Below are 25,980 nucleotides of genomic sequence, written 5' to 3'. Positions count from 1 at the left end.
GCGAGGAACGTCCATTTTCAGCAAGCGCTGGTCTCCTCAAGACACCGGACGATGAGCTGACAGCCATCAGTATCACCTCTCCCTCGGCAGGAAAGCTCCGATCACACACACCCCGCAGCCCAGGCTTACTGAACTACTCTAAGGAGAACAGGATCCGCGACCGCGCCACTCTGATACTTGCCTCACACCGTGGATGTTTTTAATTGCATAGCTTATTTCTCGCCTCAAGTCCTTCTCATCAAACTCCATCTGAATAAGGAGGAAGGCCACAGTTATGATTTTTACAGCAAGCAACTTCCAGCAATCACGTCGGTGTGCAAGCGGGCTCCCGCTGCAGCCCTTCTTTTGCACCGTTGCAAGAGGGAGACGCCCGCCTGAAGCAAGATCATCCTCAGCCCGTGAGGACTTCACAGGCAGGTTCAGAGGCTGCTCCCTATCCTGGCCAGACTGGCTCGCTCACTCTGGTTTACTTATCTCAAATCTTGAGACCTTGCTATCTACGCAGCACACGCGCTCCCCAGGCCAGCTTTACCTTCACTAGCTCAAAAGGAAATCTCTCGTGGAAAATGCGATTGATTCTGGCACCCCCGGAGAGTTCAAGTGTGTCCACCTGGTCTCCTGAACCTTCGATTCGCTTCTCAAAGTCCACACCGAACTGCTGGACCATTCTGTGAAGAAGCAACGGGATTAAACAGGCACCAGTTGAGTGCAACGGACGGACAGACACCCAGACCACCTCCTACAGCCAGCACCACCCCACCAGCCCTGCTTCAGCTAGTCAGGGTTGTGTAGAAGTTCTCCCAATTCCCTCCTATGGAGTCGCAGAAGCAATAATCTCCCCTTTGCTGTAATCTAAAGAGCTCGTGGGCAGGTCAAGGACAGACGCAAGTCGTCCTTTCTAATCCCAAGACCAAACTGTTTGCTTTAGGACAGGCAGGTCATGTACACAGAGCACAGCAAGCACGAGATGCTAATTCTTGCCTGCAGAGATGCTCAGCAGGCATTTCTCGGACAGGCTTTCCTTGTCCTTCCCAGCAGCCTGCCAGACAAGCGCCGGAGGACACAGAATCTCTCCCAGGTGCCAGCTTAGCACCGTTGGAGTTGGCAGAGCCATCCGCCAGCACCACTTGCTCCCAACAACGGGGCTATTCCGGGCTCTTCCTTGAAGAAGCCACCGGCTGAGACAAATGAGCCTCACAGAAGAGCAGAGTGAGTTTATTTTTGTGCCAGCAATGTTTCTGGCTGGGAGAGGTGAATCTCCTCTGCCAGGTGAGGCACCGGGAACACAGCACTGAGCGACAGAAACCTACTGTAACAAAGCTTTGGTTTTTCGCGTGGGGTCATCGGGGCGAAAGTTTTTGTACTCCTCAACCTCCTTCTCCAGGGAGAGCAGCTGACTCTGAAGTTTGCTGCGCAGCGAAGGCAGCGTCTCCCGAATGTGGTTCGTCAGTTGCTGCAAAAGAATCGAGACAACTGAGACACCCTCCTCTGCACCAGACCGGCTGCCGCAACATCCCCTTTCCACCAGAGATAAACACCAGCACCGCAAAACACTTGGGAAGGGAACCAAGCCTACCTGGTTAAGGACTTTCTGCAAATGTGGGGTGCCCATCCGGTCAGCCATGTGCCGGTAAGCTGGGTGAGAAAGGAAGAATTTCCGCTCGGCTGCCAGCGCTGCCCTGATGTCCTTCTTACCATCGATGTCCTTCTGGCTTCGGTTAACGACGCCAATGTAGCCTGCAAGAGGACACGTTGGCTCTTGCTACGGACAGACCCAGCTGAAAGTTGTCCGAGCAGGGCCGTGCGGCTCCATATCGCCATCCACAGCCACTTCTCCCAGAGCACGAAGGGCCGGGGCTCCCCAGTGGACACTGGAGAGCGCAGGAGCTGCCCCTCGACTCATTTTGAAATGCCACTCTCTCCACGTAAAAGACGAAGGTGGGGACAGGTCGTAGGGGGGGATGTAAAACCTTCGTGGTTCGTTATACCTCTTCGTAAAGGAAGCAGCTTGTTCTCCAGCACATCTCTGGCATCTGTGCCTTCATCCATCAGATCCAGCTTGGTGATGACTCCAATCGTCCGCAAGCCTGAAGCGGCCACACAAACGAGCAATCGATTAACCTCACAATCGATCAATCGCATTTCACAGAACGTGTCAAAAGCAGGCACGCGGGTGCATAACCAAAGCAAACATGGACTCGTCAGCGAGGAGTGGAACCGCTGGCCCCTTCTCAACTGTCAGAGGATGGAGAGTCCTCTGTGAGAGGAGGAGGGATGAGACGCCCCGCTGGTACCAAAACTGGGCAACTGATTGCTAAGACTCTGCCGCGACAGCTGCTGAAGGCTTTATCACTCTGCACCTGGGCCGATCCAGGGCCTGAAGCAGCGACATGGGCAGAGACAGGCAGGAGGACACGTCCCTCTTACCTTGAGGATCAACTTCTTTTGCCATCTTGAGCGCGTCCGAGTTGGCCAAATCCATGTTTGCTGGTGTGACAGCGAGGATCAAGCTGCTCTCCCTGCTGATGAACTGCAGGATCATGTCTTTGATCTGGTACTCGATGTCCTGCGGTTGGTCCCCCACCGGCACTTTGGTGATACCCGGGAGGTCGATCAGAGTCAGGTTCAACACTGAAAGGACAGAGACGAGCCGCGTTTGGGGACAAGGGCCTGGTGTTGGGAGCTGTCGGTCTTGCAGCTGGATCTCTTCAGATCTGCTGACAGATCCACCCCTCCGCAAACTTTAAAAGCCCCTCTGAAGGAAGAGTTACTGCTGTATTTGCTCAGGGGGTGGGCCAGGCAGCCCCCATCCACCCCCAGGCAGGTATAAGATCAGCCAGACACACGGAGCAGCCAGCATTTGCTCTTAGGATGCAAGCTGGGCTAAACCCCACAGCCATTGTGTATGCAAATGCCAGCTTTTCTTCTTTTGCAGTGTTTTAACACACAGAGGCCTGGGGCAGAGAAGCAGCTCACTCACCGTGCGGCGAGTAGACGCGGAGGTTGATGGGGACGGGAGAGATGCCTTTGTTCGTTCCTGTCACCCTGTCAGTTTCCGCTTCGATCTCCTGCCGGACCTCATCAAAATCTGTGAACTTTTTGGATTTGCAGTGCAAAAACTCAGCATATTCTGGAAGAGATAAAAAAAATAAAAAGAAAGACAACTTGGCCATCTCGAGCTGAGCATAGGACGCACACCGAGATTCAATCGGTTTAGAGACATTTCTACATTGCAAAGCAGAACCAGCCAGGCGCTTTGGTGTGACACTGAGCAGCCAGGCAGAATCAGTGCCCCAGAGAGGCACCAAGAACCTGCCCAGGGATTAACCTGGTTGTCTTCAGCCTCCTGACTGGCAGCAGCCCCAAATAAACTTGGCCTAGCCGCTTCCTCTGGCTGAGGAGGAAAGACCGGGACGATGGCAGCCAGCCGGCTCAGGCTGAGCACGCTGACACTCTGCCTGCTGCCTCTGCGCTGGCAGCAGCTGCTTTGATGTGGACTTGGAGTTACACTTCCCTTTGCCAAAAAAGAAACTGCCCTTGGGTGAGATGCTGGCAGGCAGCCGACGCTGGCTCCAGCTTAGCGAACCTCAACATCAGAATGGCCGTGTTTGTTTTCACCCAGGCCTGTTTGCCTTTCAGTCCCCGCTGATTGCTTTTAAATGTTTTATTGCCCAGACTCCTAACGCTGAAGAACGCTCTGAGTCTTCGGCTGCCAAGATGCTCTGGTGTGCCTGGGAGGCAGGACAGCAAACACACCCCCCCCCCCCCCAGCACCGGCAGCACCCTCGTGCTGGCAAAAGGGCTGCGGCCGGCTGCGGGGAGGCACGCCACTGCTGGAGATCCGGGATATCTTCTTCGCACCGTCCGGCAAGGAAGGACCAGCAGCGCTTCCCTGCTCCGGCAGCCCCTTGCCAAGAAGGAAGCGCAGCTTCCCTCTACCTGCGCCACAAGCTCCGTTTTGTTTACTCATTTGCTTTCCAGATTTACCACTCCATTTCACTCTGCCCCTGCAGCCAATAACTCCAGCCGAGCTGCAGTCCAGCAAGGGGCCCAACTCTGACCCCAGCAACTCTTGTCTCTCCCTTCTAAGCCCAAGGAACCTGTGCCAGGAGACAAACATTAACTCAGTCCTGGCTCCTCTGTGGGGAAGACGCCTGGGAACAGAAAAGCAGCTGCTTTTTCTGGGCCTCTGCGCAGTCACCTTCAGGTATCTGAGATTTTCTGAAAGGGTTTTGCAACCTTTTAGTGCACAAGAAGCTTCGAGGGGAGTAGGGAAGCTGAGCAGAGAGGTGAGGGGGAAGAGAGACAGCGTTTCCCTACAGTCACCGGGATAACAACTCCCTGGCTCCTTGCAACAGCTCTGAATCTGCCCCTCGAAAAGAGACTTTAATATATTTGGGGCCACAACTTGCCCCAGGGAGAGAGATGGTGCAACTCACTTCCTCCCTCCAACAACCCATGAGTGGGGTGAAGGGAAATACCAGCCCTACCCTCGCCCTTCCACTCCTACCAGTTCCAGCGCCTGATGACACCTTATCATCTGAAGGCCACGACTGACACTTTGCAATCTCCTTACGTGTTCTGAGTACCAGAAACGACTAATTACTTGATAAACAGGTCACCCAAATAAAGGCAAAAGGAGGCTGCAGAGCGTGGCTCTGCAGACTGCTCCAGCTCTGCCAGGATTGACCCAAACCCATGCTTTTTGGGAAGAGGACCGCCTCTTTCATTTAGGGAAAGGCAACAGGAGAAATCTCCCCGAAGGTCGGGCCGGCCAATGCTTTCAAAGCGTGCCTGGATGGGAAAACAAGCTGTCCTCATGCCCCGTGTTCAGCTCCTCAGTGCTCCTCGCTGTGCGTGGAGGCAGGTGAACCAGGGCAGAGGCGAATTTCGCAACTCCTCTGTACCAGGGTGCGAAGCGGAACTGAGTCACAGGGCGATGGGGAAGCAGCTTTTATTACGGGCACACTTCTATTAGCAACCACCCGCATTTTGAATGCTTGTGCATGGACAAAGTCCCCCTTATCATCAGGATAATGACACCTGAAGGGAAACAGTAAGTTTCTGCTGGAGGGGAGCAGAAGGATGGACTTAAATGGACCTAAATGTGTCACTGCTTCAACCTGTGCTCTGCTCCCCTCTCCCCTGCAGCCTCACAGATACCCCTGCCCTCCCCTGTGCCAGCACAACGCAGCTAAAGAGGGCTGACATACTATTTGATAAACATACTGCAGTCTGACTCGGGATTTAACATATTCTGGGGAAGAAAGGATCATCACAATCTGCTACAAAAGCCTCCTGCGGAACAGACCCCGACTTTGCAGTGTCAAGGGCAGCATGTGTTCAAAACGAGCCTGAACACAATCCACGCTGCTGGTGCATGCTCTCAACTGGATGTACGCCGAAATGCCGGCGTCGGTGCCGAATTGCAGAAACCTCCTCTGTCGTTTGCCACTTCCAGGGTGGCTTTCATCCCCAAGAGCAGGCATGCTCCCCAGCAGTGAAAATCTTGTTTGCGGAACACTCAAACAAACCAGAACCATTACTGAAATATTCATACGCTCGTTAAACGACAAATCTGCAAGAGGCTCGAGCACAGGCAAGCAGCCAAACACCGACGGTACTTCCCATCTGAGTGGTAGACGGAGCCGCGTCTGCCAGCCAAGGGTTTCAACCACCCTTTCCCTCTTCTGACGGGGGAACTGGGCAGCTTCTCCTGCCCAAACCATACCTGTCTTGGAGAAGATAAGCTGCAGGATGAGAGGCCGCCGAGTGACAATTCCAGAGCCTCGGGGAAGGAAGTCTCTGCAAGGAATTAAAAGACAGATATTTACCGAAGTGGTTAAATAACCAAGTTAATGCTGTACCGAGTTAATCGCCCCGATATCTAAACAGCGGGCACTGGGGGATGGCGCGCAGGGGCTCGAACGCACCTGGATCCTACACAGAACCCATTCCTGCTCTGCAGTGGGAGCTGGAAGAGGGTGAAAAATGCTCCCGGGACCACAGACACCGGTGGCAGGGCAGGAATGTGCTCTCCCAGCGCCTGCCCTGGTCTCAAGGCCATCCTCCCCCACTCCTGCTATCTCTCCCTGCGGAAAAGGGAAGAGATTGGAGCCTCAAGTGCAAGGACGTCCTCAGAGGGCAGAGCTCTCCAGGAGTGCCTCCTCATCCCCAAAAGCAGGCGGGAAGAGAACAGGCAGTAATGGAGAGGAGAGCGGCTCCCACGTCCTTACAACTGCCTTCGCCATGAATTGCTTCCAAGCGACTGCTCTCGAGGCTGTGGGTGCAGGAATTCGGAAAGCCGTTTTCCCGGCTGCCAGCCATTAAGAAATTTAAGTGTCTACCGGATTTTAATACTCTGCTAATTCAGAGGGAAAAAAAGAAGACACCTTGACAGAAGGGACAAACCCACCGCTTTCTCTTTATTCTTCAAAACCACACATCGTTTATGGTTTCACCCCACTTCACAGGAAGGCCCCCTGCAAAGAGCGAAACGAGGTGCAGAACTGATGATGTTTCTCCTGCCCCCTGCTCGGGGAGTCAGCTCGAGCGCACAGAGCCTTTGTGGCGTTTTTTTTTTCCTGCCTGGACATGGTGCTGCTCCGACAGGCAGCTTTGTTCGGGGCCGTTATTGCCCAGCAAATGGCTGCAGCTCCCTTCTCCCGGGCCGAGGGTGACGGGAATTGGATGGGAAAGTGGTTTGGCTGAGCGGCTCCATGCTGGTAGTTTTGCTTGCTCAGAAACAGGAGCAATAAGAGCTCCTTGGGAGAGGCCAGAGCAGCGTTGAATGGATTTATTGCTTCCATTAACTAGAGAGCACGTCCAGCTTATCAGCTGAGCACAAGGAAACGAGATCGGCATTGCGGGCAGTCGGTGCCTGTCACTGTCACCCGCACTTGAAGGCACCCTGGTTGGGGCCGGGGGGAGAGGCTCCACCGGGAATTCACCCCCCTCCCTCGGCTGTACCCAACCCTGCACATCGGCACCTCCGGCTGAGCCGGCGTTGTGAATTACAGCCGCGCTGGGAACGTCACCTTCACCCTTCACCCGAACATCACCTAGGAGATTTCTGAACCAACCGAGCACTACTCAGAGCCACAGCGGGGAGGCAGCAGTTTCTCTAAATAGAAATGTGGTTTTATCACCCTCGAAAAGAGCTTCCTGCCCAACCGGGAGGACAGGTCCTGCGGCACCCGCCACGGGAGGTGGGATGCGACAGGAAAGGGAAGCGTTTGAGGGCATCTGCTTGACAGCAGCAGGAACATCTGTTTCAGCACTGCTCGCTACCCGGTATGGTTATGGCTCTGCAGTTTCACTATGACGAGCCCTGTTACGCTATTTGGAAAGCGGTAGCAGCTTCCTCCTGTTGAAATAAATACCGTGAGATGCAGAAACCCTCCCCACAGCCCCATCACCTCCCCCGGGACCCCAGGAAGGGAGAGCATCAGTCCCGGGGGGGAGAGCGTCACAGCATCTCCTGCAACCCGGAGGAGATGGAACACGCCTGGCAGGCTCCGCTGCTCCCTTCTCCTACCTGCATCGCCACTGTGTTAACGATCTCTGGGGGGGTTAACGATATAAAACCCTCAGCTCCCGGCCCCCCCCCCAAGGCGTGCTAATCTCAGAGGAGTCAGGCTACAGAGCATGAACTCGCCTGCCGCTACGATGCGGGGTCAGGCACGAGCAACCTGCCCTTTTGACGCGAAGCGAAACCGAACAAGAGCCTGCTTCATCGGGGAGGACGGCGCGACTCCTGCCCGGCAGCAGACGTGGGCCAGCCCTTGTGCAGCCACGGAGCCGGGTGACCCCGTCTGGCACCCGTGGACGGCAGCGAGTGGGTGTTTTTACAACCGAGGGCTGTTACCGTGCTCAGTCCCGCTCGCACACACATTTTTTGCAGCCAGGGTTGGCAGGAACCGTCTCCTTCACGAGAAAACGCCAACTGCAAACACGGAGGGGGGCAAACCGGAGCCTGCCAGAAGGTCCCTTTGGCATTTTTTAAACATTAAAGTGACTCAGAGATGTGGGACAGGTGGCATGAAGCAAGACACAATTGGGATGACGCACCTCAGAGACGTAACCTCCGAGGAGTGAGGTCAAACCTCTGTTTGAAATGACAACATTAAACCCACATTCTTTGCTTATTCAGAACAATCGCCTATCTCCGCTTGCCGTTTGCGTGCCGTTCCAGGAAACGCCGCTTTACAAAGACAGCAAGAAGACAAAGGTCGCTGGTGGAGGAAGTACATTTAATACATCCCGTCCCCTATAAAATCTCCCTTGGCAAAGGCACCTGAGAGCTGGCTCCCGAGCAGCGAGCGCTGCCTCGTACCTGCCAGGCTCTGCCCATCCCTGCCCGGCTCTGCCTGTCCCTGCCCGGCCCCTCTATGGTTTCAGGCTCCCGTTTGTCTTGATGGATTCTTCACCAGCAACCCCATGGCAGCTCTTCCCCAAAATCCAGGGAAAAGACATCCCAAACTCCCTGCGAAGAGACCCACCAGATGGTCGTGCCATGTCCCCCCAAGATCTGTTTTCACTAACGAGCACTCACTTCCAAATTCCCTTCCTTTACTTCCATTTTCACCCAGTTCTGCCTGCCGATAAAAGTTCCCCCCACCCATTTCTGAAGCAACACCTCGCAATTAAATCGCCGTTCCTCTGACAATCGCTGCCGTAAAACCCTCCCCAATCCATTTAGCCAAAGCCGTGATTTACACATGCAGCACCGCCGCCCCAACTCGGCGCAGCCGATTCCATGCAGGCAGCTGAGCCTCACCAGACCCGGGGAATATTTGTGGAAAAGCCCTAAGAACAGGTCGCTCTCATCTCCATCCTTCCCTGTGGATAGATTCTCCCTCCAAGAGGCTTAGACATGGTATTAGCACCAGCTCAAAAACTTCAGCGAGCCACCTTGGGCCTGAGCTGTTGATGCTTGGGGCAAAGGCTGAGGTTTATCTCCATTTTGGGGTCTCCGAAGCACTTTCTAGTGCCTCTCTCTGCGTCCCACTGGGAGAAGGGGACCGTGCCTGATGCAGGTAAAGGATCTGTCAGCGAGGTCCGGCCACCTCCAGCCACCTCCATCCCCCAAGCCCTGCCGTTGTGGCCGTCCGACTTAGCCCCAGCTTTATTTACGACTGCCGGGAGCACCGATAACGCCTTCTGAAGGACTCATAATGCCCCATTGAGGTTTGGTTCCTCGACTACGCTGCCGATGGGAGGGCCTCCCCACCGCCCGGATCACAACGGCTCCATTGTCAGCCCGGTCCGAGCGGCCGCCGCGCTCAATGGCCGGGTTTTATACGGCTCTGAAAATGTCTTTTACGCCACCGTTTGTCGGAACGTCGCTGTGAGAGCCGGAGCGGGGCCGGGGGAGGCTCGGCGCCTTTAGCACGCTTGTACTGACATGACAAGGGCTCCAAAGAGGGGTCGGTCAATGCACGTTTCATCGGGACGTCAATGGGATGGCTTTTAATACAGCTAGTAACGCAATTTTAATGCAGTGTTTTAGATTTCCCTTTGTGCTTTTCCCCACTCAACGAGAGAATCGAGTCGCTTCAGACCCCTCGCACAGCAAGACCAACCTATTTTGACGCCCGCTGAAACAGATGCAGCAGTGAGACAGATTCCTTCCCCACAGATAAATTTAAGCCCAGCATCTAGAAAATTCACAGATTTAGAGGGCTCCAGGCAGCTGAGCCCAACTCCTGGCTCCTCCACAGGCTTTTTGCACGACTGATGGCATCTCAGGTGGTCTCAGCGGGGCTCGTAACCCTTCTCCTATGCGGTTAGGCCACGGAAGGGACCGTTGTAATGTGTGACTGCCCCGTACCCGGACCAGGCTGTATGAATGGGTGTCTTCAGGCTTCTTGAAACAGTTAAAAAACACCTAAGCGGGGCAATTCACAGAGCAGGGATCCAGACCTCCTGCTGACTCCTTATCCGAGTGTCAACACTCCTTCGCATTCACCCCTAATGCAATCAACCAAAATTACTTATTGTGAAGGGGGAACAATGTCTTTCCCTTCGGCTCCTCACAATAGGGATACAAGATAAGGCAGGGGGATGAGCTGAAACGGCCTCGTCCGCATCCTGCCCCTGTCTCCACCTCGCTAGCCAAGGCTGGGTGGCACGCAGGGGACCGGGATACAGCACCGAAGAACACGGCACAGCTCGTTACAGGAGACAGGATGCCAGGCTCGAAGTCAGGCTTCCTACAGAGGCATCCAGCCGGCCCTGCGCCGTCCTAATAGGTCCAAAAGCCAAGACTAAAGGTCAAACAGCTACAAAAGGGGGAGAGATCAGCAAAAATAACCTCCACCGCCCGTTTCTAACCAGCTGTTTCCAGAAGGAAACATGGTTAGCTGGCACGGTAGGCCTCCTGCATCCCTTCGGGAAGCCTTCGTTAGCGTGCGGGAACAGCGAGACCTGCCGTAAGGGGAAATCGGAGCGGCCGGAGAGATTTGAGCGAGCTCCAAAGCACGGTCGTATTTCCTCTGTGTTGTTTATTCATCTCCAACTTGAAAAAAACAGAGGCCGAAGGCTTCACTGAGGGGTGTCCCACCCTTCAGCCACCAACATCCCACCAGGCAGTTACACCTTACACGTGGCTCCTGTAAAGAAAACCACTCCACGTGGAAACTTTCCCATTTCCGTTCCGTTTTGCAAACTAAAACCACCAGATGCGACTCCACAAGCAACGCCTGGCTCCTCAGCCAGAGACAGCCTCGTTTTTTAAGCCCAGCTCCCTTCCCAACAGCAGCAGCAGGTCCATCCGTGTGTGTGCCTTTACACAGACGTTGATTTGCACGCTCGGAAGTGGCCCCTCGGCTTCAGGCAGAAAAGCTCTCATGGATAAAAAGCGGCTCGCAAGCTCAGTGCATGGAAGCTCGATGCATTCAGCTTGAAATCTAGAGCAAGCTTCACGTGGTGCGGCTGGTTTATTGTCAGAACAGCCTGGAGGCCTCAGCGCTCATCCCCAGCCGATCGGCGTACCACTCTCCATCCCGGAGAAACGCTCGATGCCGCCGGCACGGGATAAAACCCGACGGGCTTCGCTCAACCGCAAGCGCCGGGACGGGTACCGCAACGGCGTCGAGTGCTGCGCCGAGATAAGCAGGCGGTCCCTGCCCAACCTTGGTAACAAGTGAGCCGTTTCCGGGCTATTAATCCCCAAATTATCATGCAGAGCTGTTATAAGAGCACGTAACGATAATCTATATTCCTCATTATCGTATTCCCAAATATTTCAATAGCTGTGCAGGGAAAACAACAACTACAAAGAGCGGGAGATGCCGACACGCTGGTACGACAGCAACCACCGAGCCGAGGGTTGGAGACTGCTGACACCAAGGCAGGGCAGACTCCACCCCGTGCATAATTAGCGGTTATTAACACGAGCTGCAGAACGAAGTTTGTGCCATGGGATGGGCGCGAAAGGTTCCCGGTTACAACCGCGCAAATTCAGCCTCACAGAAAGCCCTCCTGGGCAGACCCCAGCTGTCTGCGGAGCACCTTAACCCCTTATTAAAAGCCTTCTGACAGAGACTTCAACGCTGCAAAACAAAGATTTTTAATTACCGGGGCCGGTTTTCCAGCAGCACCATAATTAGAGCCTGCCAAAATTTCCACCGGCAGTGATTTAGGAGGGGGAGTAACTCGACCATTTCAACCCCAACGGCGGCGAGGCTTGGCAAAGCCCAGACGCGAGTTTAGTCTGGGGGAGTTTGAGCTCCGCCGGTCCGGCCGACTCCTCCTCTCCCCCCCACGCCAACAACAGCGGGCTGAAAAAGCACCCCCAGCCGCAAATCCACGCTACGAATCCGACCCGCGTGAGGATAAAAGAAGAGGCAAATCGTGTCAGGTGATGGAGCGCACAGCGGGCTCCGGATCCTGACCTCACCGCTCCGAAAAACATTACACAAGCGAAAAAATCCAAGGGCAGAAAGCACGATGGCGGGGAAAACTCAGGCGGCGCTTTCGAATGATGCTTTTCTACAGAGAAAGGGAACCACTGGCATGTCTCCGCAGCAACCACAACGCCAAAACCAGCCCAAAACATCAGAAAAACTGTCTGGCCTGCTTTTTTTGGGATTGTTAAGGTTAACATAGGCACCATGGAAGAGCGGGACTGAGCCGCCGCCGTTTTGTCAGTGACAAGATCCGCACCGGCCTGTGTCAGGATGGAATGATGTCACCGGAAGGCTGCTATTGTTAATATTACAGCATCCGCCCCAGCCGGGATGGGAACCCCATCGTGTGATGCAGATGGAGAAAGAAGCAGCCCTAGATCAAGGGACAGGCGAGGACGGGAACAAAGCAGCAGGAATCCAGGGACGACGACAGCTCCTTACCCCATGGACGGAGCAAGCGGCTGAGGAAATGAAGACCAGCCCAGAGCCAAGCCATTAATCGCCTGGCCGGCACCGCCATCCCCATAAAGGCAGACGGGGAGAGACAAAAGGTCGAGAAGGCTGAAGAAGCAACTCCGCTTATGGCGTTTTGGTGCAGAAGCAGAAGTTATTAGCAATTACGGTGGATTTCGAAAGCGCCCGGCAAGATTTTTTAAACCCCGCAGCGGTAGTGTGGGGTGAAATCAGCTCTGCTCCCCCCTGTTATCGGGGCGGACATGTTCTCCTCCCCACCCTTCACACCCCGGGCTGGGCATCAAGCCCGTGGCCTTGCCTTATCCTGTCCGTGCCGACCGGCCCCGTAGCAAGGCTCCGACACCTCTGACCGAGAGCTCGGCCCTATCTCGAGGGCACACGTCCCCAGCACGAGCAGGCCGCCGAAACCCAGGCGCCGGAACGACCGCAGGGCCCGACGCTATCAGCCTGGAAACAGAAGTGTCTTTACGGCGTAAGCCGGCGAGCAACCGCGTTCATGCCGAGGATGACGATGGGGAGCGAGACAGGCGAAAGGACACGCTCCCGCTTCGCCGGCTCTCCGGTTCAGCATCCTGCTGGGGGGTTCGGCATCACCCGCTCCCGCCGGGCGGCATTCCCGGGGCATCCCAGGAGAATCCGGAGACGCCGAGGTGCACCGGGACGAGCTTCCACGGCGGGCGGGAGGCCCGTGGCAGGTTCACCTGCCCGGCAGCATCCTCCACGGTCGCGGCGTCGCCGCCGTCTCGCTGGCGGGGCCGGGACGGTGCGGGGGCCCCGGTGCAGCGGGCCTGCACCTGCCACGGCCCGGCATCCCCGGCTCCCCGCCGTATTCACAGAGCCCCCTTACGCCAGCGCCGTGCGCGCCAGCCACGGCCCGAGCCCCCGCCTGCGCCGCTGGCGTAAGGGTCCCCCGGTGACCCGCTCCCCCCCCCCCCCCCGGGGGGCCGCGCCTTACGCCAAGTGCGTAAGGCACGGCCGGGCGAGGGGAGCGGGCCGCCGGGGCGCTGCGCAGTTTGCGTAGAAGGCGGCAGAGCGCGCGGGGTCCCTCAGGCCGCGGCCGCGCCCTACGCCAGCGGGATTCACGAAGCGCGCTTACGCCAGTGGCGCAGCGCCGGGCGGGCGGGCAAGCGGCAACGGCGGCGACGGCGCCGTCGTCGTCCGCCCCGCCCGCCCCTCCCCGCCGGCCCGCGACTCACCGGCCCACGAAGTTCTCCAGCACCGAGCTCTTGCCCGCGCTCTGCCCGCCCACCACGGCGATCTGCGGCAGGTCGAGGTGGCAGCTCTGCCCGATGGAGCTGAACGCGTCCTGCAGCTTGTTCACCAGCGGGATCAGCTCCTCCATGCCCCGGTTCCCCATGGCGGCGCGGGGAGGGGAGGAGGGGACGGGACCACGCTCCCGCTCTCCCGGCGGCGGCGGCTCCTCCTCACAGGGCCCGCGGCGGCGGCGGCGACCAAACTTCCCCTCCGAGTCTCCTCATCCGGCACTGGCGACACCCCCGGGGCGCCGCTCCGCCGGGCCCGCCCCGTTCCCTTCAGACCGCGCGGCCATTGGCCGGCTCGGCCGCCCATCAGAGGAACCAGCCGAGCGGAGCGGAGCAGCGGGCTGTCAGTCGGCAGGGAGGGTGGGAGAGGGGAAGCCACGCCCCCTTCTCTACCGCTCCATTGGCCGCCCACAGCGCCGCTCATCCCTAGCAGCCAATGGGAGGTGGAGCTGGCCTGTCAGCTGAGGCGGTGCCGCTGTAGCTCCCGGCTCCCGACAGCGCTCCTGCCATTTCATTGGCAGAGACGACCGCCGCTCCGGAAAGCTAGCGAATCGCTACCCGAAGGAGACCGACGAGTTCACTCGCCTCTCCCCCCCCGCCCTCCCTCTCATTGGACAGCGCACCCGCCACTCCACCAGATCGACCAACCCACCCAAAGAAGCGACTCGGAGGGAAGCCGGGCGGGGAGGGAGGGAAAAACCCTCTCGCGATTCGCCTAGCCGGTCGCCGATCAACAATCCCTGCCAACCGATTGGCTGCTTTGGTCTTTCCCCCGCCCTTCCCGGGCACAGCCCAGTGACCGTAGAACCCCGTGTAGACGCGCACCCTGCCGACGGCAGCCCTCGAGGCGAGGCCCCGGCACCGGACCGACCCCCTCGCCCCCCGGGGGACGCCCCAGCACCAAAAGTCCGGCCACGGCAGTCGCCTTGAAACGGGGGGGGGGGTGTGTCTTTATTTCACACCCTCGCCCCGCACGGAGCAGGGAGGGGGCTCCCCTCACCGCCCCGCGCCTCCCCAGCCGCTCTCCGGTGCCAGTGGGCTGCCCCGGCGTCGCGGCGAGACCGGGGTCTGCATGCCGGTCACCAGCCGGCTGAGTCCCGCCGGGAACCGGCCAGCGCAGAGAACGTCCGAGCTGCTCCTGGAAAAGACGGGGAGGGGGGGTCGGGGGCGGGGGGCGCGGGCGGCCATCGCCGGGACCCCGTCGCCGGGAGGTGCCGTCGGCATCACCTACCTGAGCTCGGCGGGGGTCTGGGGGCCGGGGGGCAGCGGGAAGGTGGGCAGGGAACGGCGCTGGCGGCAGAGGTAGCCGGAGGGCAGGTCCTGGGGTAGGTCGGCGTCCGGGCGTTCCAGCGGCAGGGCCATCTCTGGGGCAGGGAGAGGTGGCGGAGCGGGGTGGGGGGAGGCACCGTCAGCCCCCGGCCGGCCCCCCAGACTCCCGCCGGGGCTCCTCTCGCGATTCGGGGAGCGGAGAATCCCTTGGCACCCCAAAAAACACCCGGCGGCGGCGCCACGCCATGCCCCCAGGGTGGCGGTGCCTGGATTTCGGGGTGACGGGGACCTTCCAAATCCAGGCGGGGTGAGAGCTGCCCCCCCCCCAACCCCACAGCCTGAACTGGGGGGCTGCCCCCCACCTTTCCCGGTGGGAAACCCTCCCTCCCGGCATCCCTACCGCTCCGGATCCGGCTCAGCTCCGGTCCCAGCAGCTTCCCGTCCATGCTCAGTAGGATGTATTTCTCCGTCCGGAGCTCTGGGCTCAGCCGGTCCACCATCCGCCGGTTCGGTCGTTCCTGCGCCTCCGGCTGCCGTGGGGCCGGGGGCTCGGTCCGGCCGGGATGCACCGCATCCATCTTCCAGCTGGGAAAGGGAAGGAGAAGACACGGATTGTCACAGTTCCGGTCACTGCAGCACCGGCGTGGCCAGCACCGACCCTCCCGTCCAGCCCCAGGGCTCACGGCACCACTGGAATGTCCCGGTGTCACCGGAGAGGAGGGAGGGGGGGGACCAGCCCCACTCCTGGGTCCCCGTGGGTGACTGAGCACCAAAACTCAGTCGCAGCCACCTCCCGGGTGGGACGGCATTTCCCAAACCTGTCCCTGTTCCGATTTCGGACCGGCTGGGAAGAGACGCGGCCGGTTTCGGACACCCCCGAACTGTGACCGGGATGCTGGCCCCCAGCCCCCCACTTTCCCACAACGGGGAGGGGGGGAGCCGAGTACCAGAAGCAGCACGTCCCCAAAACGGGGAGGGGGGGGGGTCTGTCCCCACTACACCCCCCCAGGCACAACCGCAGCAGGTCAGGGGGGGAATATTTGTGTCCCCTGGGTTATTCGAACCCAACGGCATTACCGTAACCTGAACTCAACCGTTTGGCTCCGAAACGGCACAGCCGCCCCGCCGGCGGGGAGAGGGATGGCAAGGAAGGGAGGGAGCCAGGGTCCCGCGGTGGCACCGAGCCACCGGCGCGGTTTTGCCGGTCCCCAGCGATGCGGAGGGAGGAGCGGGGCGGGAGGCTGCAGAGAGGCCAGCAGCTGTTTCCCTTCCTCTTCCCCTCTCTGGGAAAGGGTAATTAAATCCCTCGCTGCGCTCAGCGAGTCGATTACCAGATTCCCAACGAGATTTCCGAGATAAAAACCCCGCAGTTTCAGGAGGGAGAGCAGACGAGGGGGGGGCTGGGATCAGCTGCTGGCAGGCCAGGCTGCTCCAGGCTCTGCTGACCCAGGTGCAGGTGACACAGCTCCGGGGGGGATTCAACCAGAAGCCAGAGCTCCATCGGAGCCCAGGCTGCGGCGTGCCTCTGCTTCCCTGAGCATCCGTCCCTCATCCGGCTCGTTAACGCTATAACGAGATCGCCAGGGATCCCAGGACAGCCCCGCGGCACACAGCAGCCGTGGTGACGGCAGGGCAGCGGAACAGGCAGGGCTGCCCGCAGCGTCCAGCGGGCTGGAGCCCGGTGTGGTGTTATGGCTGAGCCCCCCGCTGCCTGGGGGGCTGTTTCTGCACCCCAGCCTCTCGCCTGAGCCCTCCTCACCACGGAGGACAGCGCCGGGGCTTTCCGGATCGTTCCTGGAAGGCCGTTTTAATTTGGTTTTAGGTAATTTCTAACAGGATGCTCCTGGCGTGCCGAACCAGCTCGGGGCAGGCCCCTGGTCCCTTCCCCTCCCCAGCTCCCCCTCACCAGTTCAGGTCCCCCATCCCAGCAGATGGTCTGACTGGGAAGGCAGAGCCCCCCCTGCAAAGAGCACAGTCATAAACTCTCCGCCGAGCTCCCCTATAGAGAACTGTATATCCGTTTTGGGAACTGATAGCTCTTCCCAGGGGAGGTTACCTCCTTTAGACGGGCGGGTTCCCATGCACCGAGCCGGCACGCTCGCCTCCCTCGCGCTGGGAGCAGATTACGGCAGAGTCTGGAGAAACAGAAACAGTCATTTATATCAAAACAGGGAATATTTCCCCAGCTCAGGCTTCCCATGCGAGGCCCGAGCTGCTGCTCCTACCCGTGCCGGACCCTCCACCGACCTGACGTGGGGTGCCTGGACCCCGCTGAGCCTTAACACCGCCCAGGACCTGCCCCAGGGGGAAAATGGGGTGCTAAGGGATGAAGGGAGTGGGGGTCTCCCCATGCTCAGACCTGCTCGGGGCTTTGATGGTCCCGACGAGGAGGCACCCCGGGCTGAAATCCTGGGTGCAGCTGGCACGGAGGATCCCGAGGGGTCAGACGGAGCTGTTGTGTGAGGGGAAACTGAGGCAGGGAGGCGGAGGAGGGGGCTTCCCCTGGGGGGGCTTAGGGACCAGGGGAGGGGGCTCTGCCCGAGGACAAGGGGACAGAGGAGGGGGCTTCCCCTGGGGGGCTTAGGGACCAGGGGAGGGGGCTCTCCCCGGGACGAGGGAGGCAGAGGAGGGGGCTCTCCCTGGGGGACATAGGGACCAGGGGAGGGGGCCCTCCCAAGGGACAGGAGAGCAGAGGCTGGGGCTCGCCGCAGCGGGGAGGAGAGAGGGCTCTCCGGGGATCACGGGGAGGAGGAAAGGAGGGGGCTCTCCCCGGGGGACACGGGGGCCGGAGGAGGGATTCCCCCCCCCCGCGTCCCCGCCGAGGCCCAGCGCGGAGGCCGAAGCCCCAACATGGCGGCCGCGTTGCCCCCGGTTACGGCTACTTCCGTCGGGACGCGGCGGCGGCCGGAAGCGCGGGTCACGTGGGAGAGCGGGAAGATGGCGGCGCCCAGGGCGGTGGGGCCGGGCCCGGCGCCGCTGCTGCGGATAACGGCGGAGTGCGGGCGGAGCCGGGCGCGGGTCGGCGAGCTGCGGCTGCCACACGGCCCCGTTCCCTGCCCCGTTTTCATGCCCGTGGGTACCCGCGGTACAGCCAAAGGCGTCACGGCCGCCCAGCTCGCCGCCCTCGGCTGCCGCATCTGCCTCGGCAACACCTACCACCTGGGCACGCGGCCGGTGAGCGCCGCCGCGGCGGGGGCCGGGAGGGAGGGGAGGGGGGAACCGGGAGGGCCGAACCGGGAGGGGCTACCGGGGCCGGGGCCGCCCGCAGCCACCGGCGAGCATCGGGCACCGGAGGGCCCCGCCCCTCCTCGACGACCACGCCCCCTCCTCGACGACCACGCCCCCGTAGACCCCGCTCCCGGGTGGGCCACGCCTCCTTTTGCCCTTAAAAATCCCGGAGGGAGCCCTGAGGAAGGCCACGCCCCCTGCGGTGTCCACGCCACGCCCCTTGGGATAGCCCCGCCCCGGGGGGGCTCGGACCACCTGTGCCCATGGGAGAGCGGACTCGGGCTGGCCCCGCCCCCTGCAAGGCTCCGCCTCCCGCATGGCCCCGCCCCCGTGCGCGCTAGCTCCGCCCCCTGGGGTCCCCATGGTCCTGGGCTGAGCCCCCCCCCCGCGACCCCCCCCCGATCTGACACCCCCCCCTCCACCGCAGGGCCCGGAGCTGGTGCAGCGTGCCGGTGGTCTCCACGGCTTCATGGACTGGCCCCACAACCTGCTGACGGTGAGGGGGGGCCGGGACCCCTACCTGGGGGGGGGGAGACACCCAGGACCCCCACCTGGGGGACGCACACCCCCAGGACCCCACTTCAGGGGGGGGAGAGACCCCCAGGACCCCACCTGTGGGGGGGACGCACCCCCAGGACCCCCACCTGGAGGCAATGACACCCCCAGGACCCCACTTGAGGGGGGGGAGACACCCCCAGGACCCCACCTGTGGGGGGACACACCCCCAGGACCCCACTTGAGAAGGGGGGGAACCCCCAGGACCCCCACCCAGGGACCCCCAGCTCCCCTGATCCCCACCCTGCAGCCCCGGGACTCCCGATCCACCAGCCCCCCCTGCCCCAGGGACGTGGGGCATCACCCCCCCCCCTCAGCCCCCCATTATTGGGGTCCCCCCCCCAACACCTCCCCTGTGCCCCCCCAGGACAGCGGGGGCTTCCAGATGGTCTCGCTGGTGGAGCTGTCGGAGGTGACGGAGGAGGGGGTCCGCTTCCGCTCCCCCTACGGCGGGGAGGAGATCCTGCTCAGCCCCGAGAAGTCCATCGAGATCCAGAACGCCCTGGGTGAGTCCACGGGGGGGGGGGGGGGGCTGAACCCCAAAACCCGGGGGGGGGGAATGTCCTGGGACATCCCCCCACCCTTCCTCACCCCCCCAGGCGCCGACATCATGATGCAGCTGGACGACGTGGTGAGCAGCACCACGACGGGGCCACGGGTCGAGGAGGCCATGCACAGGTCCGGGACCCCCCCCCAGACCCCCCCGGATCCCCCCTGGACCCCCACACCCTGACCCCCCCCCCCCCCCCAGGTCCGTCCGCTGGCTCGACCGCTGCATCGCCGCCAACCGCCGCCCCGAGCAGCAGAAGCTCTTCGCCATCATCCAGGGGGGGCTGGATCCGGCCCTGCGCACCAAGTGCCTGGAAGGTAGCACGGCCGTGTTCCCCCTCCCTGCCTTCCTCCCGCTCCTCATCCTCATCCTCTTCCCCCTCCCTGCCTTCCTCCCGCTCCCCATCGTCTTCCCGTTCTCCACCTGCTCCTCATCTTCCTCCCACTCCTCATCCTCTTCCCACTCTGTCTGCCCCCATTCCCCATCTTTCTCCTGCTCCTCATCGTCCTCCCGCTCCCTATCTTCCTCCCCCTCCCTGCCTTCCTCCTCATCCTCTTCCCATTCCCCGTCCTCCACCTGCTCCTCATCTTCTCCTCTTCCACCTTCTTCCCATTCCCCATCTGCTCTTCGTCCTCCTCTGGCTTCCCACCTTCTTCCCACTCCTCATCTGGTCCCCCCATTCCCCCATCTTCCCCCCTCTCATCCCCCCCAGGTCCCCATCAGCTTCCCATTCCCTATCTTCCTCCCCCCACACCCTTTCACCTGCTCATCCTCCTCCCGCTCCCCTCATCCTCGCCCACTCCCCACGCCTCACCGCCGCCCACCCCCCACTCCTCCCCATCCCCCCACTCCTCATCCTCCTCCCACTCCTCACCTTCTTGCTCCCCTCATCCTCCCATTCCCCATCTTCCTCCCACTCCTCATCTTCCTCCTGCTCCCTACATTCCCCCCATTTCCCATCTTCTTCTTGCTCCCCATCCACCTCCTGCCCCCCGCCGCCAGGTCCCTGGGGGGGTGGGGGTCGGGGGGGGTCCGTGGGGTGCTCGCAGCCCCCGTCCCCTGTGTCCCCCCCCAGAGATGACCCGTCGCGACGTCCCCGGCTTCGCCATCGGGGGCCTGAGCGGGGGCGAGGAGAAGGACCGCTTCTGGAAGATGGTGAAGCTCAGCACCGACCGCCTGCCGCGGACAAGCCCCGATACCTGATGGGTGTGGGGTAGGTCCTGGAGCGGGGGGGGGGGGGTGTGGGGCTCAGCCCCCCCCCCAGCTCAGCCCCCGCTCCCCTCCGCAGCTACGCCACCGACCTGGTGGTCTGCGTCGCTCTGGGCTGCGACATGTTCGACTGCGTCTTCCCCACCCGGACGGCGGTAAGAGGCTCCGGGGGGGGGGGCTGGGACACACACACACACACACACACACATACACGACCCCCCCGGGGTGGGGGGGGGGCCTCTAGCCCTGACCCCCCTCCCCTCCCCGCAGCGTTTCGGCTCGGCGCTGGTCCCCTGGGGTTCGCTGCAGCTGAAGAACAAACAATTCGCCAAAGATTTCCGTCCCATCGACGAGAACTGCGACTGCCCCACGTGCCAGCGGTGGGTGGGTGGGAAGCTGGGGGGGGGGGGGGAGAAACCCTGGGGGGGGGGGTCAAGATGGGGATCTGACCCCCCCCCCATCTCTGCGCCCCCTATCCAGGCACAGCCGCGCGTACCTGCACGCCCTGATCCGCAGCGAGACGGCCGCCCTGCACCACCTCACCATCCACAACATCGCCTACCAGGTGGGGGGGCGTCCCGGGGGGGCCGTGGCAGCAGGGAGGGGGGGCCCAGACCCCTTTAACCCCCCCCACCTTCCCCACAGCTGAACCTGATGGGCTCCATCCGGGAGAGCATCCTGGCCCAGCGCTTCCCGAATTCGTCCGGGAGTTCCTGAGCACCATGTACGGGCGCGGGAGCGGGTCCCCGCCTGGGTGGTCGAGGCTTTGGCCACCGTCGGCATCACCCTGGACTGACGGGGACCCCCCCCCCGCAACCCACCCCCCCATCCCCGGGGGGCAACGGAGGGGCCGAGCGCCCTGGCAGCCCCCGTTTCCCCCCCGCAGACGGTTTTATCCTTTCCATATGTATATTTTTATACTTTTTTTGTGGTTTTTTTTACTACTTTGGTCTTTTTTACGAGGGGGCGGCTGCCGCTGCCGCATCCGGATAAATCTCTTGGTGGGAACGGCGGCTTGCGTGGCTCTGAATGGGTCTGGGGGGGCCCCAAATGGGTCTGGGGGGGCTGTCTGCCCACGGCAGGGGCTCGGTGCCCCCTCGGGGCTGCGCTGTCCCTGGGCAGGGTGAGAGCGGGGGGGGTCACGGTCCTGGGCAGGGGGGGTCCTGGGGTGCACGGTGCTCGTGGGACACGTCTGGTGCTGCCCGGGGGGGGGTCTCAGAGATCCAGGGTCCGGTGGAACCCACGGCCGGAGAACCGGCGTTTTGGGGGACGCTCTGGGGTCTCAGAGACCTGGGGGGGGACTGAGGGAGAGGAGTATGGGGGATGGGGGTCTGGGGATGCAGAGGAGGGGCCTGGGGGTGCAGGGGGGGAAAACTGGGGACATTCTGGGGACGCAGGAATGCAGAAGGGGCTCCGGGATGCTCAGGGGTCCCAGGGACCTGGGAGGGGATCAGGGGGATGTTTGGGGGTCCCAGGAGGGGACCGGGGGATGCTCTGGGGTCCTGGGAAGGGACCAAGGGAGAGGACTGGGGGTCTGGGGGTGCAGGGGGGGGAAACTGGGGACGCTTTGGGGACCCAGGAATGCAGAAGGGGCTCTGGGGACCCTCTGGGGTCCTGGGGACGCTCTGGGGTCCCGGGACTAGGGTTGGGGGGGGCTCTGGGGATGCAGAGGAGGGGGACCTGGGGGTGCAGGGAGGGGGGAAACTGGGGATATTTTGGGGGTCCCAGGGAGGCAGGAGGGGAGGGGGGGATGCTCGGGGGTCCCAGGGAGGCAGGAGGAGGGGGACCGGGGGGGGTGCTCGGGGGTCCCGGGGACGCAGGAGAGGACTGGGGTGGTGGGGGACACGGGGGACCCGGGGCCGGGATTGTCTCCGACTCTGCTCCTCCATCAGCACCTTCTCCGCCGTCACCGACATCACAGCCCGGATCCGTCCCGTTGTCACCGTGACCCACGTGGGCCCCCCCCCGTGCCGCAAACCCGCCTGCCGGCTCCCTACCCCCGACACCCCGGGGTCCCCCCAGGGCTCATTCCCCCCACCCAAAGACCCCGCGTGTGGGGAGGGGGGGCAGAGCCGGGTACCACCCTGGGGGTCCCCCCCAAAGGGGATGAATTGGGGCAGGATCCGGCCGGGAGAAGGGGAAGGGGCTGGGTTGGGTTTAAATAGGGTCAGTGGGCGCAGGTGGGGGCTCAGGTGTGCTGGGGGGGGGGGGGGGGCAGAGAACGCAGCCCCCTGCACCCAGGTCCTGGGGAGGGGGACACCGGGGACCCCCCCCCACCATGGGCGACGTCCCCGAGCGTTGCGCGGTGCTGGCCTTTGTCCCCATCGACCCGGCGCGTGGCTGGGGGCGGTGAAGCGGCGTGAGTTTCTGGGGACACCCCCCCCCCGGGAGCCCCCCAACGGACACCCCCCCCCACCCCGAGGTCTCACTGGTGTGTGTTGGGGGGCTGGGATGTGTGGGTCCGTGTTGGGGGGGAGGTTGGGTCCGGGGGTCCTTTGGGGGTCTGGGGGGGCTCAGACACGCGGGTCCTTTGTGGGGGGGGGGGGGGTGTCTGGGATCTTGGAGGCGCGGGTCCTTCGGGGTCCCGGGGGGGTCGGACACGTGGGTCCAGTTTGGGGGTCTCGGCCCCGGGACGTGCGGGTCCTTTGGGGGTCTGCAAGCCCGGACGCGTGGGCCCGCGGTGGGGGTCTCGGAGCCCGGACGCGCGCGTCCTTTGGGGGTGCGGGAGCCGGGCCCCCCCCACCCCCCGCACCCAGCGACGCTATTTTCGTCCGAAAACCCCCCAACTTCGTGCCGTTCGCCCTCCCCTCGCCCCCGCGGCGGCTCGGGGGGGACCGGGACCCCCGACCCCTGCCCCACGGCGGGCGGGGGGGGCAGGCGGCGTCGTGGCCGGTGCCGTGCGTCAGCCGGGGCGCGTGGCCGGGGCGGCGGGGAGGAAGTTTGTGGACGGGGTGGGGTGCTCGGGGCTGCGTCACCCGCGATCGCCGATTTCTGCCGCTGCCGGGCACCCCGGCACCATTGGCAGCGGCCGCGCCGGGGCCGACGGGCAGGTGAGCGGCAACTGGGGGACACTGGGAGCGGCGACTGGGGTGAACTGGGAGCCGCTGGGAGCAACTGGGGTGAACTGGGAGCAACTGGGAAGGCTGGGAGCCACACCTGGGGTGAACTGGGAGCCGCTGGGAGCAACTGGGGTGAACTGGGAGCCACACCTGGGGTGAACTGGGAGCCACTGGGAGCAACTGGGGTGAACTGGGAGCAACTGGGAAGGCTGGGAGCCACACCTAGGGTGAACTGGGAGCCACTTCGAGCAACTGGGAAGGGCGGGAGCAGCACCTGGAGTGAACTGGGAGTCACTGGGAGCAACTAGGAGCAGCAACGGGGGTGAACTGGGAGTCACTGGGAGCAACTGGGAAGGGCGGGAGCGCGGGGGTGAACTGGGAGCCGCTGGGAGCAACTGGGGTGAAGTGGGAGAAACTGGGAAGGCTGGGAGCCACACCTGGGGTGAACTGGGAGTCACTGGGAGCAACTGGTAGCCACTGGGAGCGGCAACTGGGGTGAACTGGGAGCCGCTGGGAGCAACTGGGAAGGGCGGGAGCAGCGCCTGGGGTAAACTGGGAGCCACTGGGAGCAACTGGGGTGAAGTGGGAGCCACTGGGAAGGGTGGGAGCAGCACCTGGGGTGAACTGGGAGCCGCTGGGAGCAACTGGGAAGGGTGGGAGCAGCGCCTGGGGTAAACTGGGAGCCACTGGGAGCAACTGGGGTGAAGTGGGAGCCACTGGGAAGGGTGGGAGCAGCACCTGGGGTGAACTGGGAGTCACTGGGAGCAACCAGAAAGGGCGGGAGCAGCACCTGGGGTGAACTGGGAGCAACTGGGAAGGACTGGGAGTGGCACCCCACGGGGGAAGTAAGATCCATCTGGAAGGGCTGGCAGTGGCACCTGGGAGCAACTGGGAATGGCTGGGAGCTGCAGCAAGAGCAGTCACGGGACAAATGAGGAGAACTGGGCAGGGAGGGGAGCTGCACTCTGGGGAAACTGGGATGAACTGGGAAAAGCTGAGCACTGCACCCCAAGGAGGAACTGGGATGAACTAGGAAAGGCTTAGCGCTGCACGCCAAGGGGGAACTGGGATGAACTGGGAAGGGCTGAGCGCTGCACGCCAAGGGGGAACTGGGATGAACTGGGAAGGGCTGAGCGCTGCACGCCAAGGGGGAACTGGGAAGGGCTGAGCGCTGCACACCAAGGGGGAACTGGGATGAACTGGGAAGGGCTGAGCGCTGCACGCCAAGGGGGAACTGGGATGAATTGGGAAGGGCTGAGCGCTGCACGCCAAGGGGGAACTGGGATGAACTGGGAAAGGCTGAGCACTGCAACCTGGGTGAACTGGAAAGCCCTGGGCAGGGCTGGCAGCCGCCCCCTGGGGCAAACTGGGAGAACTGGGCAGGGAGGGCACTTACATTCTGCTGTTAACTGGAAGAACTGGGCAGAGCTGGGAGCTGCACCCGAGGGGAACTGGGAGAACTGGGCAGAGCAGGGAGCTGCACCCGAGGGGACCTGGGCAGAGCTGGGAGCTGCACGTGAGGGGAACTGGGAGAACTGGGAGCTGCACCCGAAAGGAACTGGGAGAACTGGGCAGAGGTGGGAGCTGCACCCGAGGGGAACTGGGAGAACTGGGAGCTGCACCCGAAGGGAACTGGGAGAACTGGGCAGAGCTGGGAGCTGCACCCGAGGGGAACTGGGAGAACTGGGAGCTGCACCCGAGGGGAACTGGGAGAACAGGGCAGAGCCGGGAGCTGCACCTGAGGGGAACTGGGAGAACTGGGCAGAGCCGGGAGCTGCACCCGAGGGGAACTGGGAGAACTGGGCAGAGCTAGGAGCTGCACCTGAGGGGAACTGGGAGAACTGGGCAGCGCCGGGAGCTGCACCCGAGGGGAACTGGGAGAACTGGGAGCTGCACTCGAAGGGAACTGGGAGAACTGGGCAGAGGTGGGAGCTGCACCCGAGGGGAACTGGGAGAACTGGGCAGAGCTGGGAGCTGCACCCGAGGGGAACTGGGAGAACTGGGTAGAGGCAGGCTCTTGGCCCCAGGACCCCCACGGCTCCCACCGGTCAGGGGACAAGCAGCAGGACCCCCAACTGGTTTTACTGGTTTAACTGGCCGGGGGGGGTGCGGGGGAGGCGGAGCTGGGACCCCAGGGGGGCCGCGGGCGGCTCTGCACCCCAGCCGGGGCCCCCCCTGCCCTCACAGGGTGCCCCCGACCCCTCTCCGCCCCCCTGGGGCTCCCCCCGACCCCTCTGTGCCCCCCGTCCCATCCTGTCCCCCCCCCCCCCATTGCGCCCCCCCCAGGCGAGGACCGTCACCGAGCCGGGGCCGCGGCGGCTCTCGGGGTCCCTTCACCGTCGCGGTGTTTGCGCCGGCCCCGGCGGGGGGGGGCCCACAGCACCGCCGGTGTGTTCCCTCCCTTATCGCACCCGGCGCCTCTTATCAGCACCCGGCCCCCGCTGCGGCTGCGCCGAGACGGC

At 62.5% G+C, this 25,980-nt stretch overlaps 2 protein-coding genes across 12 annotated transcripts in view; one reads left to right on the top strand and one right to left on the bottom strand.

Annotated features, from left to right (window-relative positions):
• DNM2 (dynamin 2) overlaps window positions 1-13,904 on the bottom strand; it is a 36,537-nt gene extending 22,633 nt beyond the window's left edge. For 6 of the 11 annotated variants that reach the window (XM_030029673.2, XM_030029676.2, XM_030029677.2 and 3 more), the window contains exons 1-9: window positions 13,583-13,903; window positions 5,732-5,805; window positions 2,981-3,130; window positions 2,428-2,631; window positions 1,989-2,087; window positions 1,577-1,737; window positions 1,311-1,453; window positions 533-668; window positions 182-249 (exon numbers count right to left, since the gene is read on the bottom strand). In XM_030029673.2, coding sequence (XP_029885533.1) covers window positions 182-249; window positions 533-668; window positions 1,311-1,453; window positions 1,577-1,737; window positions 1,989-2,087; window positions 2,428-2,631; window positions 2,981-3,130; window positions 5,732-5,805; window positions 13,583-13,743 — 1,196 coding nt within the window. In that variant the 5' untranslated portion in view covers window positions 13,744-13,903. Of the gene's footprint in view, window positions 1-181; window positions 250-532; window positions 669-1,310; window positions 1,454-1,576; window positions 1,738-1,988; window positions 2,088-2,427; window positions 2,632-2,980; window positions 3,131-5,731; window positions 5,806-13,582 lie in introns of all 11 variants that reach the window. The other 5 variants (XM_030029682.2, XM_030029675.2, XM_030029680.2 and 2 more) reach the window with 1 other exon arrangement.
• A 3,930-nt stretch (window positions 13,905-17,834) lies between these two features.
• Window positions 17,835-21,402, top strand: LOC115348220 (queuine tRNA-ribosyltransferase catalytic subunit 1-like). Its single transcript, XM_030030614.2, is given in 13 exon segments — window positions 17,835-18,091; window positions 18,573-18,641; window positions 19,068-19,206; window positions 19,300-19,378; window positions 19,452-19,567; window positions 20,326-20,430; window positions 20,433-20,463; window positions 20,539-20,614; window positions 20,730-20,839; window positions 20,940-21,024; window positions 21,105-21,153; window positions 21,156-21,197; window positions 21,200-21,402. Coding segments are annotated over 13 exon segments (1,194 nt in total). The 5' UTR covers window positions 17,835-17,854; the 3' UTR covers window positions 21,256-21,402.
• Window positions 21,403-25,980: the final 4,578 nt, after the last annotated feature.

Source organism: Aquila chrysaetos, chromosome 11, assembly GCF_900496995.4.
Source record: "Aquila chrysaetos chrysaetos chromosome 11, bAquChr1.4, whole genome shotgun sequence".
NCBI lineage: Eukaryota > Metazoa > Chordata > Aves > Accipitriformes > Accipitridae > Aquila > Aquila chrysaetos.
This window is presented reverse-complemented; position numbering and strand designations above follow the sequence as displayed.